Here is an 18,131-nt window from a genome sequence, read left to right as displayed (position 1 = left end):
TGGCTCAGCCTCTTGCTGTGTGATACCCTGCATTGCCACAGGACTCTGTAGAGAGTTTCCACTAAGAGGAAGCCCTCAGCAGATGTGCCCCCTTGACCTATGACTTCCCAACATTCAAAACTGTAAGAAATAAATTGCATTTCTTTGTAAATTACCCAGTTTCAGGTATTCGGTTATAAGTGACAGAAAACAGACTAATACATACACCTAAAGGGAGCTCAATCTCCTTGGAACTAATGGAAATAGTAAGGAACACATAAGAGCAGGTTAGCAGAAAGCTAAAAATCAGCAAATAAGCAAAGGATCTACTACAGATTTTTATTTTTTTAAAGAAAAAAACAGACTGCATAATTGAAATCTGAAAGGAGTAAGTTACTCTTAGGTTATCCCTTTTTTGTTTTAAATAAAACAAAGAATGCTAATACCTTTTTTAAATACTAAATGGATTTTTTTGAACGTATAAAGGAAGGGTAAAAAATAGAAGATATGCAAGCGAACAGAAGAGGAACAACATATAATCCCCCAAGAAAACCAACTGATGGCAGGAGCAGGATTTGGATTCTCTAAAAGGAAACCAACAAAATTATATTGTCCCCCAGGAAAGTGGCAGAGAGAACAAATTGTGGTGGCTTTTACAGAGACCTAAGAAGAAAGCAAAGAAGAGAAGGAAATAGGCATAACATGAGATTCACAAAGCATTCTCACACTCCACCTATCCCACTGAATTAAGAGCAGGGTGATCTCCAGACCATGAACACGAGGCACAGACATCTTCATGGTCAATCACAAACTCAGAACAACTCACTTTAAGCAGTGTGGCTCCCCAGTGAACTTCTCAACTTAAACAGGGGCTAAGATCTTCCTGATAAGCCAAATGACTTTACAGAAAAACACTTAAATGGAAAAAATAGTTAAGGAAAAGCAGGCCTTCAGCAGTCAGGTTCCATGAGAAAATTAAATAGTTTCAAAATGTTTCATCAACAAATATGTACTCTTATCCTTTTATTCTTCCAAAAGTTTATACTATGTGCTCCTTTTCCAAGGATAAGAGAGAAGTAAAATGTTAATTTTTCTTATAGGAGGTAACAGCAAAAGAGTCTGGAAAGTCACCACTCAAATTTTTCTAACAAAGACACTGGATATAGATAAGATTTAACACTCAATGGAATGAAAGTTATTACTATGAAATTTAAGTCAAAATTAGCATTCCAAAAATCACCAAACCAAAAAGAAAAGAAAAAAATGGTATTTTAGTCACTCAGCACTTTTTATAGTTTCCAATTACAAACCATTAGAGAGGGAAAAAAAATTACAGATATTTTAGAACCGTTTTTCTGTTCAATTTCCCATCTAGCTATGGGCTGGCAGCTGGGGCCTACATACTCTGCCAAACCTGACCCCACCCTAGTCCCTGAAGAACAGCTACCATGTTAGCCACGAAGAATTACAACAGTTTACCTCATGATGAGCTCCTGAGAGAAATCAAGGAGAGACAGCTGATACACTGATACACAGAGAGTGAACAACTGCAGTGGGCACAAAAGCATCAATCGCGGACTTCTGCAATTTTTAAAGCAATACAACCTCTCAGACCTTGTGGAATGAAGAGAGCTGTTCGGAGGTCATCTACCCCTTCTCATGTGTCAAAATATATGCAGTGAAATACTCTTCTGTAAGCAGCTACAAGCACCCTTTGGCAGCTCAGAGATTTAAGATGTTAAGATGATGGTATTGTCATCTTCCTCTCTCAAGAAACCAAGGAAAGCAGGTTGAGTATAGCTCTTGCATCACTACTCAGCTCTTCCTTGATTCATTCAGAAACCTGTATCTACTGCTGAATCTCTTATTTTAAAGACACTAAACTTGAGAATCACTCAATATTAAAAGTTTAGTCATACCTCTTAACTACTTTTTAAGGCCAAAGAGTTCAGCTCTTTATCTGAATGTCAGAAGACTTGCTCTACCATAAGAAAAAACAGAAAAATTGGATAATGAACATCCCTAGAAGAAATATAAAAGGATCTGGGGTGTAATCTAACTAAATACTTAGGGGGCTGGAGTAGGGAAGACTACACAAGTAACACCATGATGATCAGAGCATCCCCCAGCAACAGAATAGCTCCCTTTGGACTAGAAATAAATTCCACAGCTGTACAAAGCCTAAGATGCATAAAAAAATTACAGATCAATTCACTGTTCTTAGCCTGTTGACTTAGGTAGATATTTTGGCAGAGAAAATGACACTGAATAAGTTCACAACCATTTTTAGAGTAAAAGTAAACCTAAATAATTTAATCAAATCTCTATTTTTGTCTCTCCAAAAACTGTAGAATTTTGAAGTTGTGAGGAACATTAGACAATATTTAATCCACCCCACCCCCCATTTTATAAATAAGGAAAACTTTCTATTTCCTACTGCTAGAGTAGAGACCACATCTTATTTAATATCAATTCCTGTCTTTATTCTCCCAGCTTAAGCAAGGTACAGATAACATTCAGGCCCTGGTTCTGACATACTACTTCCCAATCTACCTGTGAGCATTTTTCCAGTTCATACAAGCTCATACTTGACATGGACATGAGCTACATATACTCGGAAGTCCAGACCACTAGTGGTTGTGGGGTTTATCTATGTGTAATTTACTGACTCTATTGCCCTCTTCAATTGCTTTCTATGATGCTTCTGAAAACTGAAACCGACCAAAAAAAACCCCACAAAACAAGAATGTAGGACTGCTCCAGTGTCTAAAACTAGAGTATCTACAATCATGTGCAATTGGGCCTTAATAGTAGCTTTTACAGTCTGTACTTAATTACCTAGAGGTAAAATATTTAGTTGTTTTTCCACCCTCTGAGACAATATCACCACTCCATCAAGGACCATATACAAGAATAAAAGAAGCACAGAAATAAACCAATGCTAATATAACAACTGTATAAAAATTTCTAAAAAGAACATACCAGGAATACAATTTCAAGTAAGAGAACAACTACGAGCTTTTAAAACATTACTAAATTTACTTTTGTTTCCTAGTTTTCCTTTAACAAGCCAGGAATGTAAATTACATGAATTTAACTTGCAGGAACCTAACCAGGCCCGGCACATTAGTAGACCTCTGCCCAGCCCTGCTTCAGACTCACCCCTCCCCATCAGGCAAGGAGTTCCCAGGGCCATATGGATATAACCCCCTGGAGTAATCAGCCCCAAGCCCACTTCCAGGGTATACACAGGCATCTTCTCCACAACCGGTGGCACACCCTGAACTTGGCGGAAGGATATAGGGCAGGTATTTCTAAGGGGTATGGATACAGTTTAGACATGTGGGAGGGGATGCCCATGTATGTGCATTCAAGGGCCCTCACTGAATGCAGAGAAGCCAAGAGGGGACAAGGAACCAGGCTTGGGAAGGGAAGAGAGGCAGGCTAGAGGCAGACCCCTTCTATGCAGCCACATTTTAGCACAGAACTCTACTGAATCTGAGAATTCTATGTTTGAACCCAGGTACATGGAGGTATATTCAGCAAGGAATTTACTTCATTTGTCATGGAATATATTTTACTTAACAGTTTGTTAGTTTGATTTATAATTTTTCAAAGCAAGGTATGTGTGCCTCCTTTTGTACTTTTGTCCTAGGCCCCATACTTGTTAGGAGCTGACCTAAAAGAGATTTAAATGCTAGGAAATTTGATACTAGGAAAACTCCATACTGTGTATTAGTTGTGAGAGAAAGCAAGCAGTAAAATTTTCAAAATGCTGTAGTTCCCCTTATCATTCCAATTAATGAGCACAAACCTCAGCATGCATAGGAGAAGAAAGGTTTGAAATCTCCTCAGTTCCCAAGTACCTCTCAGAATGAACTCTTTACTGCATTAAGGGTAATTCTCATATTTAAAAATCCATGTTTTGATTTACAAGGGGGTTCCGGTCAAGATGGCTGAATAAACGGTCCCCGGCGTCACTCTCTCCCACAAATCAACCAATTTACAACTATAAAAATGTAACATCAGCCAAGCTGGGGCCACTGGAGCTCAGGGGAAGGGGAGGGGAGATCTACGGAGTTCATGAAGGTGGAAGAAACTACAATGAGAGAAAGAAAAAGCTGCTCTGAGTGTTTTGGGCCACGGCCGCTTTAAGGCTGGAGCTGCTGAGCACATGGAGCAGGAGCTGGCAGAAGCCGCAGCTATGCCCTTCAGATGGAGTTACTTGGAGGCGGAAGGGAAGAAGAGGGCCTTGGTGGCCCCCAGGACAGCAAGACCACTAATAGTGTTCCCACAGACCCACACAGGAGTGAGGAGCCAGAACAACCAGAAAAAAGGAGCCACTCAGAGGCTGGTGAGTCATTGCAAGGGACGGCACCAGGCTGGTCCCATGGAAAGTGTTTGGAGCATGGGCGGTGGGCAAGATGGGAACACCAGGAGAACATTGGGACACAGCAAGGACAGACAACCTGTCCCTCAATCAACACAGGACCACTTAGAAAAGACTGGTCAGGAATACAGAATTGCATGGGGTGCATTTTGATGAAAAAACTCAGGCCCAGATCAGAGATTCTACAGAACACAGATCCACCGGGTCTCTGGAGAGACAGAAGTACCTATAAGGTCAACCATTAAACCCTGAGCTGCACAAAAACCCTTCCCTAGGGAAACAGCAGCAAAGCAGCAATTTAAACAACCACACACACTCAAGTACTGGTCCCCACAGCAAGTTCCCCCGTGTTAGAAGCAAAGGACAAAAGATTAGTTCTGGCCCAGGCACACCACCAGCACCTTGGGGCCTTCCTGGGAACCAGAAGCTTGGATTCGGGGACTGGACCCCACTCCCACTTCTAGGCAAACTGTGCCAGCACCTCAGGACCACCCGGGGTCCCAAAGCATGGAGAAGGGGACCAGACCTCTCTCCCACAACCAGGCACACCATGCCCACACCTCAGGGCCTGCCCAGGGACCCAAGGCGTGGAGAACAGGACTGGACCTCTCTCCCACAACCAGGCACACCATGCCAACACCTTGGAGCTCACCTGGGGACCCGAGGTATGGAGAAGGGGACCGGACCTCCCTCCCACAACCAGGCACACCATGCCAGCACCTTGGGTCCTGCCAAGTGACCCGAGGTATGGAGCCAGGGACCAGACCCTCCTCCCACAACCAGGCACACCATACCAGCACCTCGGGGCCTGCCCAGGGACCCAAGGCATAGAGAAGGGGACCAGACCTCTCTCCCACAACCAGGCACACTGTGCCAGCACCTCAGGGCCTGCCCAGTGACCTGAGGCAAGGAGAAGAGAACCGGACCTCTCTCCCACAACCAGGCACATGATACCCGCAACTCAGGGCCTTCCCAGGGACCCAAGGCAAGGAGAAGGGGACCGGGCCTCTCTCCCAAAACCAGGCACACCATGCCAACACCTCAGAGCCTGCCCAGGGACCCAGTGCATGGAGAAGGGGACCGGACCTCCCTCCCACAACCAGGCACACCATGCCAGCACCTTGGGTCCTGCCAAGTGACCCGAGGTATGGAGCCAGGGACCAGACCCTCCTCCCACAACCAGGCACACCATACCAGCACCTCGGGGCCTGCCCAGGGACCCAAGGCATAGAGAAGGGGACCAGACCTCTCTCCCACAACCAGGCACACTGTGCCAGCACCTCAGGGCCTGCCCAGTGACCTGAGGCAAGGAGAAGAGAACCGGACCTCTCTCCCACAACCAGGCACATGATACCCGCAACTCAGGGCCTTCCCAGGGACCCAAGGCAAGGAGAAGGGGACCGGGCCTCTCTCCCAAAACCAGGCACACCATGCCAACACCTCAGAGCCTGCCCAGGGACCCAGTGCATGGAGAAGGGGACTGGACCTCTCTCCCACAACCAGGCACACCAGGACAGCACCTTGGGGCCTGCCTGGGCACCCAGGGCATGGAGAAGGGGACTAGACCTCTCTCCCACAGCCAGGCGCACCACGCCAGTACCTCAGGGCCTGCCCGGGGACCCAAGGCATGGAGAAGGGGACTGGACCGCCCTGCCACAATCAGGCACACCACGCCAGCACCTCGGGGCCCGCCCATGGTCCCAAAGCATGGAGAAGGGGACCGGACGTCTCTCCCACAACCAGGCATACTGTGCCAGCATCTCAGGGCCCACCCAGGGACCCGGGGCATGGAGAAGGGGACTGGACCACCCTCCCACAACCAGGCACACCATGCCAGTGCCTCAGGGCCCACCTGGGGCATGGAGACAGGGACTGGACCCTCCTCCCACAACCAGGCATGCCATGCCAGTGCCTCAGGGCCCACCCAGAGACCCGGGACATGGAGAAGGGGACCAGACCACCTTCCCTCAACCAGGCACACCATGCCAGCACCTCAGGGCCTGCCCAGGGACCTGGGGCATGGAGAAAGGGACTGGACCCCCCTCCCCCAACCAGGCACACCAAGCCAGCTCCTTGGGTCTCACCTGGTGACCCGAGGCATGGAGAAGGGGACTGGACACACCTCTCACAACCTGGCACATGGCACTGGCAACTTGGGGCCTGCCCAGGGACCAGAGACATGGAGAAGGGGACCAAACACACCCCACAACCTGGCATACGGCCAGTGCCAAGGAGCATACCAGAAACAGCACCTCCACGTACATGGCCCACTGCAGCCTCCACAATAACCACGGCTGCCGCGAAAGTGACTAGACACCATAAGCACCACACAAATGGTCCACCAACCACTGGAGTGCATTCACATAAGGAAAGTCACCAGCAGAGTCAAAGAAAAGAAGAGGATGTCTCTTTCCACAAAGCCCATTTCAGAGTGACAGAAGCAGCATCTGCTCTATGATAATATTGGGGGACCCAATCACATCTCTCAGCATTGGACAGATCATCTAGGCACCAAATTAATAGAGTAACCATGATTCTTTCAGAAGGAGAGAAGAGATCTAGGGTAATTAGAGGGGAGACGGGGAGAGAATAGAGGAAGGGGAGAAATCGGACAAGGGGCATAAAGAATAATTACAATTTGTAACAATACATATGCTAGTAATATTGATTTGATCAACATATCTCAATGTTCAACCCCCAAAATATGTATAATCGCTTTTGATTCAATAAATAAATTAAAAAACAACAAAAAAAAAAATCCATGTTTTTCACACGAGGACTCCTAATATAATCAAGATCCTTCGACTGTTATGCCCCTGAAGAAACAGTCATTCTTTCTGATGTGAAGAAAACGTTGGTTATGAAAGACTTATTGAGAGATGGTTTATACATCTCCAGCATGGCACTTTCCTAAGAGATTTTCATGGGTAATTTTTATGATTCCTGTATAGGATTTTCACTTTACAAGCAAACTCTGGAATCTAACACCCACGTGAACTACACTCCCACTGTATGATGGAATTGCTACTGCAGCTAAGTTACCACCTCAAAGCTAACCCTCAATTCTACAACCCAAGTACCAGTGTCAACAAATATACCATGTCCTGTCACAGGGGCAGAACGTAACTCAGAGAGAACAACGTGTGACATGTCAGTGGTACTTTTTATCTAATTCAATGGGTAAGACTTGGATGCTAATGTGAATCCTTGGCTTCTGGAGGGCAGGGAAAAAAGGACTAAAGGGAGATTGAGAATAGGTCTAAATGTTATTGTAATAATAACAACAATAACAATAATAATATTGTAACAATTACAACAATAATAATAACACCCATGAAGTACATGACTGAACATATACTCTCACTAAACGTGTTATTTAACGTAATGAAATATGTTAACTGAAATATATGTATTTCATTTCCCATCTATAAGCAGACGTTTATCCCTATGGTCTCTTCCACTGTGAAAAATCTGATTCTATAGCTATCCTATTTATGGCATCCTGGAAAAATTAGGTCAGGGATTTAAGAATATTGTTCTCTCAGTTTGCACAATCAATCCTTCTCCAGAGACCTGCTGCTAGTTATATGTCAGTGCGAACTTGCTTTAGCTGGAGGGAGCCTCTTAAAGTGAGTCATGAATGTAAGAAAGAGTCTAACCATCCAATGGTAAAGAGCCTCGTACCAAGTCCTATCACCTGCATGAAAGTGAAGTAAGAAAGTCTGACCAGAAAAAAAAAGCATTACACGTTATTTTTGGACGATGTTCAGATTAGCTCATGCAGTAGATCGAAAGTAGATAGCATATTTGTTTAGGAAAGATTAACCTAAATCAGTGGAAAAAACCATAAATCTTTTTAAGCTAAAAACCAAGGGCATCCAATTACATGAACTAGCGGGTAGTCTGCCTAGGTCCAGCTGCTCTCTGCAGCCTTGTAACAAATGCTGTCCCTTTCATTTGCCATGTGACTTTAGGACTGGCAGAAGGGATTGTGAACCAAAGACAATTTTTGTTTATTTAAATTTGAAACAAATCCTTGCCCATCCTCAATTTTGTTTTACTACTCTGCTTTTTAGTTAGACTATATGATTTCGGTTTCAGAGCACATCCAAAAAATTAAATGTGACATTAAGTTTATTATAAAGTTATTGAACTTACCGGGGAAGGAATGAAGGCTTCATGAAACTTCTTTGGATTGATTCTCAATACACCCTTTAAAACAAAAAATAAAATCTATAAAAATCTAACTAGCTATATATTTATTATGGAAAACATATGTATATCATTCTCCAATAAAAAGCTTTTAAATTAATTAAACAGTTTGATCTAGAAAACAAGTCAGATGCATGAGAACTGTTCATTAAATGCAGGAAACATGATTTATACTGATGAATGTAACACAGGGTTCCATCAAAAACTGAAAGCTCAAACTGGCATTTTGCTGTGAATAGGCAAAGATGAGAAACAACAGAGATTAAAGTAGAAAAGTAACAACTAATGGGATTTTAGATGCTCCTATATGCTAGTCTTCAAATTTTAACCTTGACTTTAAGAACAAAATTATCTCGGGATCATATCTCACTATATAATGACCTTTTTTATTCTCCCAGTTCCAAGACCTTTCCACAATTGCTTGTTTCTGTGACAATTTTCAAAGTGATATAGGTCGATTTCCAATCTGGATACTTAGCCTCAAGAGACTGGATGCATATTTTTTTACTCTGGCCCCTCTGCAGAGCTGAATGAGTCAATAATTCAAAATGGCCCATAACCAGCTCTTAATGCAAACGGCTCCAACAGCCAGGCCACCCACTCTGCCTTCAACTTCATGTTATTCCAGCACCAAATCAGGGTCTGCTTCTATTTATGCACAGGGGTGCAGGTGGGGGCCGTCTTCAATGGCAGTTCAGTATTTGAGCCTCTTGCAGGAAGCTGTAACCCTCTCCAGGTTCCAGCTGCATTTGCAGGCCACTGGAACACATGGATGGAAGCAGTTATTTTCCTAACAGCCAGATTCAAAGGATATCTTGAGAAAGTGTTTGAAATAACATTTCCCCCTAAAATGTTGAAAGACTTAGATACAAAATTAACAAAATAGGTAAGGAAATAAAGCAGAAAATAGTTTCTTTCACTGGTATAATGTTTAAATCACAAATGTGCACACCACAGTTTACAATATCATTAACATCCCAAACAGACTACTACAAATGACCATTCAGTACTTAATTCAACAATTATTTACTAAGTACTGACTATGTTCAAGACCCTGAGACAGACAATGTGGGGGAGAGAATGATAACAAAGGCTGGTTCTTGCTTTAAAGGAAAACACGAAGAATACAGTACGTGAGGGTATAGCCGTAGTACCAGGAAAGTCTTCAGAGATGGTGTTTGACCTGGTTCTTGATGGAAGAGCAAAACTGCAGATAAATCAAAAGTATAGTAGAGGACACTGTGTTGGCAGAAGTGAGCAAACACTCACTCTTCCCCATCAAGCTGTAACTCTGCTTCGGGTAAGAGAGGGAGGGGCTGGGAGACAAGGTTAGCAAAGCTCCCTGAGGCCAGTCCCTTGTTAAAAGTGTCTCAGCAAATTCACTTCTAAGACAGCTGTTTCTTGTTGAGGGAGAGAGGAAAAAGCTTACATTTATCCTAAATATTCACCCACTCACTCAACAAATAATTCCTGATGAGCATAACAGGCACTATGTTAAGTGATTGGGGATCCAATGGAGAGTAATAATAGCCAGTCTCTGCCTTCGTAGAGCTTACAGCCTAGTAAGAGGAAGAGACTCCACACAAATGAAAGTAATATTCACTGAAATTAAATCTCTCGCGATTTCATTTTCTGATTTCTGGCACTTTCTTCTGGCCTAAGTTTTCTTCACACACACACACACACACACCCTCCCATTTTCTATTCTTCTATCATCCCTTCAAGGTCAGTGAATGGTTATCACATGAAGCAATATAGAGATGAGAATGCCTTCTGGTTTGAAAGTGTCTTTAATTACAGAGCACTCAGAGGCCAAAGTTGGGCTTGGAGAAAATAGGTGGCTCAGGGCTGCATCTAGGTTCTATTTAAAAGCAAAAATATTGAAAGGGAGTTAGAGATTTTATTCTTGATTCTCTATCCCAAACTTCTCAACATATAAAAGCATACAGGGAAGGATAAAAGCCTTGTTCCAGAACAGCATTTGTGAATTTGACTGGAGCATAACTCTTAAAAACTGGACTTCAGGAACAGACCCCTTGAGAGAGCACAGATCACACTTTCCAACAGAAGAAACTCCAGCAGTTATGTAGCTTCCCAGAGTCATTCCTACAGCCTGACAGAAGAAGCTGGCAGTAAAGCCTGTCAAGAAATGGTCTTTTAACTAAAAGAGACTCCCAGCAGATGTTGTCTCACTCACCTACAGAAGTGCAAGACTTTCATTTCAGCGTTTCTACAGCCATACTCTACCCTGACTCAACCCCACCCCCTTCCCTCATCTTCTTCCTAAAACCCTTTCCTGGGCCTGAACTTGATCAGTCAGGATCCTGTAACCTCTATCTCTTCTCTGAATGCTCCTGCAACTCCTTGCCTTAATTGAAATCTTCCTGCCCCCGATGTCATCACTTCCCTTGAGTCTCTAAAAGGAAGTCTATTTGCTCTGTCAAATCCCACATATCTGAGAGACCAGGAAGATGAATATCTCCTCCTTGCTTCCCCACTGTGACTTTAAAATTATTTCTTTCCTCCATCCCCTTAAACCCCAGACCCTCTGACGTTCACTTCACTAGCTCCTGCTATAACTCCTTGATGTGTCCTCTGTTTACAGCCCCAATTCACTGATGTCTTGACTTACGCACACTGCCTCCCCCTCAACCCCACTCCCATAAACATTTTGGGGATTTCACATCCATATCAATGACAGGCAACCCTAGGCTGTCACTCTAGTTACCCTTTCCTCCACCCACCCCAGCCATTCTAGCCCATGTTCACCACCTGTATCCTGTCATCACTACTAGTTCCACTACCTCCAAAAACAAAAAATCAAATATCACGCTTTCCGATTACAATCTTCTGTCCTTCCAGTTCACTTACAGTAGAAGCCCTACTTCAGCAATTCTTCAGTTTCCCTAACCCACAGCCCTGACCACATTTTTACTATTCATGGTCCTCCTCCTGTGTTTATTCCCTCCCTTGGCCACCTAGTTACCATGGCCTGTCACTGTCTCTTGCCCTTGCAAACCCTGAGCCTTGGGTCCCCTCTTCCTCTTAGACTCAACCAGGAGAGCCTCCCGCTCAAGTGACCCCAACTACGTGCCTTCTCCCCCATCTACACCCACAGAGCTGAATGGCACTGTACAAAAATACCACACAACTGGGCTAATCAGTCTAACTCGGCAATTACAAACATGTTTTATCTGGCTTACAGGATGTTTAACAATGCTTAAAACTGAGGAATTTCACACATAAAAATATGTATTTCTGGAATTTCTTGAAAAATCCTGAGACCTAACAGCTGTGGACAGCTATCTTCACATGGCAGCAATCACCCGAGTTAACAGATGCTCCTTCTATAATAAGAAAAACCACCTCAAGTAGCACTTATACAGGTATACTACATGCCACACATTGTTTTACGAGCTTTGTATATATCAACTAATTTAACCCCTCACAGCAACCCTATGAGGTAGATACTACTATCCTCCTTTTTACAGATGAGGAAACTGAGGCACTGAGAGGTTAAGCAAATTGCCTACTTTCACACCCTGGCAGTCTGGCTCCAGAGTCCATGCTCTTAACTACTGTGAACTGCCTCTCTGCCGTAGTCACCACCAGGGCCCCTTCACTCATTTATGCCATCTCCTCCCACTGCCCTCCCAAAATCAGCACATTCCAAAACCCTCAATCTTCCTTATCTTGGTTAATGGAAACACATCCATCCAGTTGCTCAACTCAAAAACTTAGGGAGTCACACCAGATCCCTGCCTTTGCCTCACCTTCCATATCTAATCCGCAGCAAGTCATGTCAGTTCTAGCTGCACATCCATCTACCTCTCTCCATCTTCACTGCCATCACCCGTGCTCACATTCCCATATTTTCTTGCCTGGTTTACTGCAATAGCTTCCTAAGTGGTATCCTAGCTTCTACTCTAGTCTATTCATCTCACAATAGCCAGAGAGATGTTTTTAAAGCATGAATCAGATCATTTTCTTCCCCTGCTTACTACCCTTCAGTGACTTCCCATTGTTCTTTGAATAAAACCCAACTCTCCAATGCAGCATAGAGACCCTACCTAACTTAGCTGCTGCCTGACTCTCCCACTTATTCCCACATTATACTTCCCTTTGCTCACTATGTTCCAACAGGCTTCCATCTTGTTCCTTAAAAACACTAAGCCTTCTTCTACTTGCTGTTCTTCCACTGGCTGATCTGTCTGCTTATATTCTTTCCCTAATTCTTCAAATGGCTGACTCATTCTCACCCTTCAGATCTCAACTCAGAGATAACCTCCTTCCAGAGGCCTTCTCTAACCACCTTATGTAAAGCGGCTCCCCCTACTTATTCTCTCTCATCTTTATCTCTCAACCTGTTAGCAATGATCACAGTATGTTAATTTCTTCTGTATTTCTTCAGTTGCTTTTGCCTACCTTCCCAGTGACTTGCCTATCTTACTCACTGGTATATGCTTGGCATTTAGTTGGCAGTCAAGAAACATTTTCAGTTAATTAATTAATTAATGTCTGCGGACTGGAAGTTTTCCCATCACCCCTGATATCATCTCTCCATTCTAAATAACTGGGGATTCCAGAGTAGTGTCACCTCTATTCTTCTCATCTTTAATTCATACTCAAGTATTCTACAGCTAATTTCACTCTTAACAAATGGTGAAGATCCTAGAAACTAGCCCAGCCTGTCCTCTGTCTTGCTGGACTAGGATTTTTTGAGAGGTCCAATAACAACTTCACACCAATATTCTGTTCTAAAAGGACTTTGACATCATACCTGAGACAGCTCTGGGGGCTTAGCCTGAAGTTCCATTAGCTAAAGCATCACCTGGGATCTGAAACAGCCAATTCTACCATCTTCATACCTATGTCATCTTGGTCATCACACCAAACCAGAGCCCCTTCCAGGCATATCTGTCCCATACTTTCTCATTTGTCCCAATATTTCCTAAAACAACCTTCCAATACTGTACCTATGTAAAGAGAAATGACATATGTTCTTCAATGTGAGAACTTGTTTATTTTTTAAAAACTTCAAAACTTCATATACATGATCATATGTTATTACTAGTCAGTTTCAAACATAGATAAAAGATTTCTTTGGTCTCGGTGGTCTCCTCTTCTCCACATATGGCAAAACACAAATGAAATGTCAAATTATTATTAGTCAAGGTACTAAAAACAAAATAAAAATATTATTCTACTTCTATTTTAGAAATATCCCTAATATCTATCAATTAAAGTTTCTTCTCTGGATGAGAGAAGAAAAAGAGGTCACAATATACTTAAGTTTGAATACAAAAGTTAACAAGTATCTGTAAGTATATCTTATAAGCTTAATTTCTCAAACAGCATTTAAAATATCCTTTCTTGTCTAGCTTTTTACCTTATCCAGCAAGGCCTGTAAACAGAAAGTTTATATCAGAAAGCAGATGGACTCTTTCTCTGCCTATGAAAATCTTATTTACAGTGTTGTATATTTCACACAGTGACCTCATATCTGGAACCCATTCCTTTCCCCATCTGCAAAGAACAACTGTTCTCATATGTGGGGGGGGCTCTGGCTACAGAGTCTCATGATGTCACAGGCCAGGAGGAATCATTTACACACTCCTGGGAATGATAGTTATTATATTGATCATATTTTTGTTTTGTTTTGTTTTAATGTCAACAAAGAGTTGCTTCAAAAGCAAAAATTAAACGGGAGCAAAAACTAACACTAATACATTGCAGAATATTACCTTCACCTGATCTTTCAAGTAATAACAACTGAGATTCCCCTCATTCTTCTTCAAAAGACAATATCTACCCCATCCCAGCCAGGCACCAAAAAAAAAAAAAAAGTATCAATCTTTTATTCAGCCTGTAAATATTTACCCAATGTAAATTTATTAAGCATCAATCAAATGCCAAGCACGGTGCTAACCCATGGAATAAGACATGGCCCTGCCATCATGGAAATGAACAGTTTATTTGGGAAAACATAGAAGTCAAGAAATGTAATAGGTTTAGAATAAAGTGTAAACAAAAACAGTCGGCTCCAGGAAAGTGGTAACAGCCAACTCTGCTTGGAGAATTAAAGTGCAGCTTCTCAAAGGAGGTAACATTTAGGTAAAGATGTATAGGACAAGCACAACTACATCAAGATCGTGCGAGAAAGCATTTCAATCACCAGAACCAGCATGTACAAAGTCAGACAGGAACCAAGGAGCATAGTTTTTAGAGGGTGAATAGAGTAGAGGGTGGCAGGAAATGAGGATGGGAGAGGCACAAGGAGTCCTCCTACATGAAGCAAGTGGAGGGCCATGAAAGCTGTAGATTAAAATGGAGTTCAGCATGTGGGCTGAATGATGAAGAGCAAATGTATGGACAAATATCCAAATGCAGCTTCAACTTCCCTTCAACGGAGGCCTTGTCAAAAATATCAAGGGGAATCAGAGGCCAGTGCACGCCACCCAGAGAGGGCCCCCAGAGAGGCCTGGAGAGCTGCCGGGCCCATGTGCCCCCCGAGGCACCCATGCCAGAGCAGGTAGGCACCGCCGCAGGACCCCAAGCCCAGGCCAGTGCACACCACCCAGAAAGGCCCTACAGCCACCAGGCCCACAGGTCCCCAAGCCACCCACGTCGGAACAGGTAGGTACCGCTGCAGGACTCCCAGCCTAGGGCAGTCCCTGCGGCCCAGAGAGGCCTGAGCCTCCTGCCCACAGGCAGCAAGGCAGCTGTGCCAAATTGGCACTCCTGGCAGGAACCTAGCCAGACATTAGGGTCACACAAGTGGAACGTGAAATCCCTTGCCACAATGACTAAAACACCAAAGGAAAGATACCAGAAATATGAAAAATCAAGAAAGTACACCACCAAAGGGTTATAATAACTCTAAAGCTCTAGATCCTATAGAACAGGAAGTCCTTGAAATGACTGACAAGGAATTTCAGGCAACAATTCTAAGGAAACTAATTGAGATACAAGAAAACTCAGTTAGACAACACAATGAAATGAGAAAAAGTATACAGGACCTGAAAGAAGAAATGTACAAAGAAATCAATGCCCTGAAAAAGAATGTAGCTGAGCTTGTGGAGCTGAAGAATTCATTCAAGGAAATAAAAAAACACAACAGAGAGTTTAACCAGCAGGCTAGAAAAAGCAGAAGAGAGAATTTCTGACCTTGAAGATGGGCTGTTTGAAATAACACAGGCGGACAAAGAAAAACGAATTAAAAACACTAAAGAAAATCTAAGAGAGATAACAGACTCAAATATCTGAATCATGGGTATTCCAGAAGAGGAGGAAAAAGGAAATGGCATTGAAAATATATTCAACAAAATAATGGCAGAAAACTTCCCAGGTATAGTGAAAGACACAGATCTTCAGATTCAGGAGGCTCAAAGATCCCCAAACATATTAAACCCAAAAAGGTCCTCTCCAACATATGTTATAGTCAAACTGGCAAAACTCAAAGACAAAGAGAGAATCTTAAAAGCTGCGAGACAGAAGCATCAAGTCACCTAATAAGGGAGCCCCAATCAGACTTACATCAGACTTTTCATCACTAACCCTAAAAGCCAGAAAAGAATGGGATGATATATTCAAAATACTAAAAGACAAAGATTGCCAGCCAAAAATACTTTACCCAGCAAGGCTATCCTTCCAAAATGAAGGACCAATAGTATATTTCTCAGACAAACAAAAACTGCAGTTTACTACCACACGGCCAGCCTTACAAGAAATTCTCAAGGGAGTACTGGGTTTGATACCTGAAAAACCACCACCACTGCCATAAATACTCCAGAAAAAACAAAACCCACTAGTAAAATAAAAATGCTAACAATAAAGAGAAAAAAAAGTTTATCTACTACCCAAAGAAACCAACAAATACAGAAGGCAAACAGTAAATCAGAAAGAAAGGAACAAAAGATACTTAAGACATCCAAACAAAAAATCAATAAAATGCTACGAGTAAATCAACACTTTTCAATAACAACTCTTAATGTAAAAGGATTAAATTCCCCACTCAGAAGACACAGACTGACTGACTGGGTTAAAAAGGCAGACTCAACTATATGCTACCTTCAAGAAACTCACCTCACCTGTAAAGACACACATAGACTAAGAGTGAAAGGATGGAAAAAGATATACCATGCAAATAGAAATGAAAAACAAGCTGGAGTAGGTATTCTTATATCTGATAAAATATACTTTAAACCAAAAACCATAAAAAGAGATAAAGAAGGCCACTATATGATAAAAAATCTATCCATCAAGAAGACATACCAATCATAAATATATACATACCCAATGTCGGAGCAGCCAGATTTATAAAGGAAACACTATTAGACCTAAAGAATGAGATAGACACTAATACCATAATAGCAGGGTACCTGAACACCCCACTCTCAATATTGGACAGATCATCTAGGCAAAGAATCAGCAGAGAAACACATGATCTAAACAACACTTTAGACCAATTAGACTTGGCAGATATCTACAGAACATTCCATCCAACAACCTCAGAATATTCATTCTTCTCATCAGCACATGGAACATTCTCCAGGAGAGATCACATGTTAGGTCACAAATCAAGTCTCAACAAATTAAAAAATATTGGAATTATTCCATGTATTTTTTTCAGATCACAATGGATTGAAATTAGAAATCAATAACAAATGAAACTCTGGAAACTATACAAACACATGGAAATTAAACAGCATTCTATTTAATGACATATGGGTCCAAGAAGAAATTAAACAGGAAACCAAAAATTTATTGAAACTAATGAAAATAATGATATATCATACCAAAACCTGTGGGATACTGCAAAAGCAGTACTAAGGGGGAAATTTATCACATTAAATGCTTACTTCAGAAGAATGGAAAGATGGCAAGTAAACAACCTAACACTTCACCTTGAAGAACTAGAAAAACAAGAACAATTCAAACCCAAAGTTATCAGACAGAAAGAAATAATTAAGATCAGAGCAGAACTTAATGAAATATAAACCCAAAAAATGACACAAAAGATCAATGAATCAAAAAATTTGTTTTTTTGAAAAGATAAATAAAATTGACAAACCATTAGCAAGGCTAACTAAAAAAAGAAGAGAGAAGACCCAAAAAACAAAAATTAGAAATGAAAAAAGTGATATTACAACTAATACCTCAGAAATACAAGGAATCATTAGAGACTAAACAACTACATGCCAACAAAATTTGAAAATCTGGAGGAAATGGGTAAATTTCTGGACACACAAACTACCAAAACTGAGCCAAGAAGATGTAGAAAATCTAAACAGGCCAATAACAATAAAAGAGATTGAAGCTGTTATCAGAAGGCTCCCAGCACAGAAAAGCCCAGGACTAGATGGGTTCACTGCAGAATTCTACCAAACCTTCAAAGAGGAATTGATACCAATTATCTACAAACTATTCCAAAAGACTGAAACAGAGGCCATCCTCCTAAACTCATTCTATGAAGCAAACATCAACCTGATACCAAAACCAGACAAAGATACAACAGAAAAAGAAAACTACAGGCCAATATCCTTGATGA

The 18,131-nt window shown here is 42.2% G+C and overlaps 1 protein-coding gene across 6 annotated transcripts in view; it reads right to left on the bottom strand.

Annotated features, from left to right (window-relative positions):
- The window catches only part of DIS3L2 (DIS3 like 3'-5' exoribonuclease 2), a 401,609-nt gene that overhangs the window by 326,199 nt on the left and 57,279 nt on the right, over positions 1–18,131 (bottom strand). For all 6 annotated transcript variants that reach the window (XM_063104706.1, XM_063104715.1, XM_063104740.1 and 3 more), the window contains exon 4: positions 8,528–8,581. In XM_063104706.1, the coding sequence (XP_062960776.1) occupies positions 8,528–8,581 (54 nt within the window). The remainder of the gene's footprint in view (positions 1–8,527; positions 8,582–18,131) is intronic.

This window comes from Cynocephalus volans, chromosome 1, assembly GCF_027409185.1.
Source record: "Cynocephalus volans isolate mCynVol1 chromosome 1, mCynVol1.pri, whole genome shotgun sequence".
Classification (NCBI taxonomy): domain Eukaryota; kingdom Metazoa; phylum Chordata; class Mammalia; order Dermoptera; family Cynocephalidae; genus Cynocephalus; species Cynocephalus volans.
This window is presented reverse-complemented; position numbering and strand designations above follow the sequence as displayed.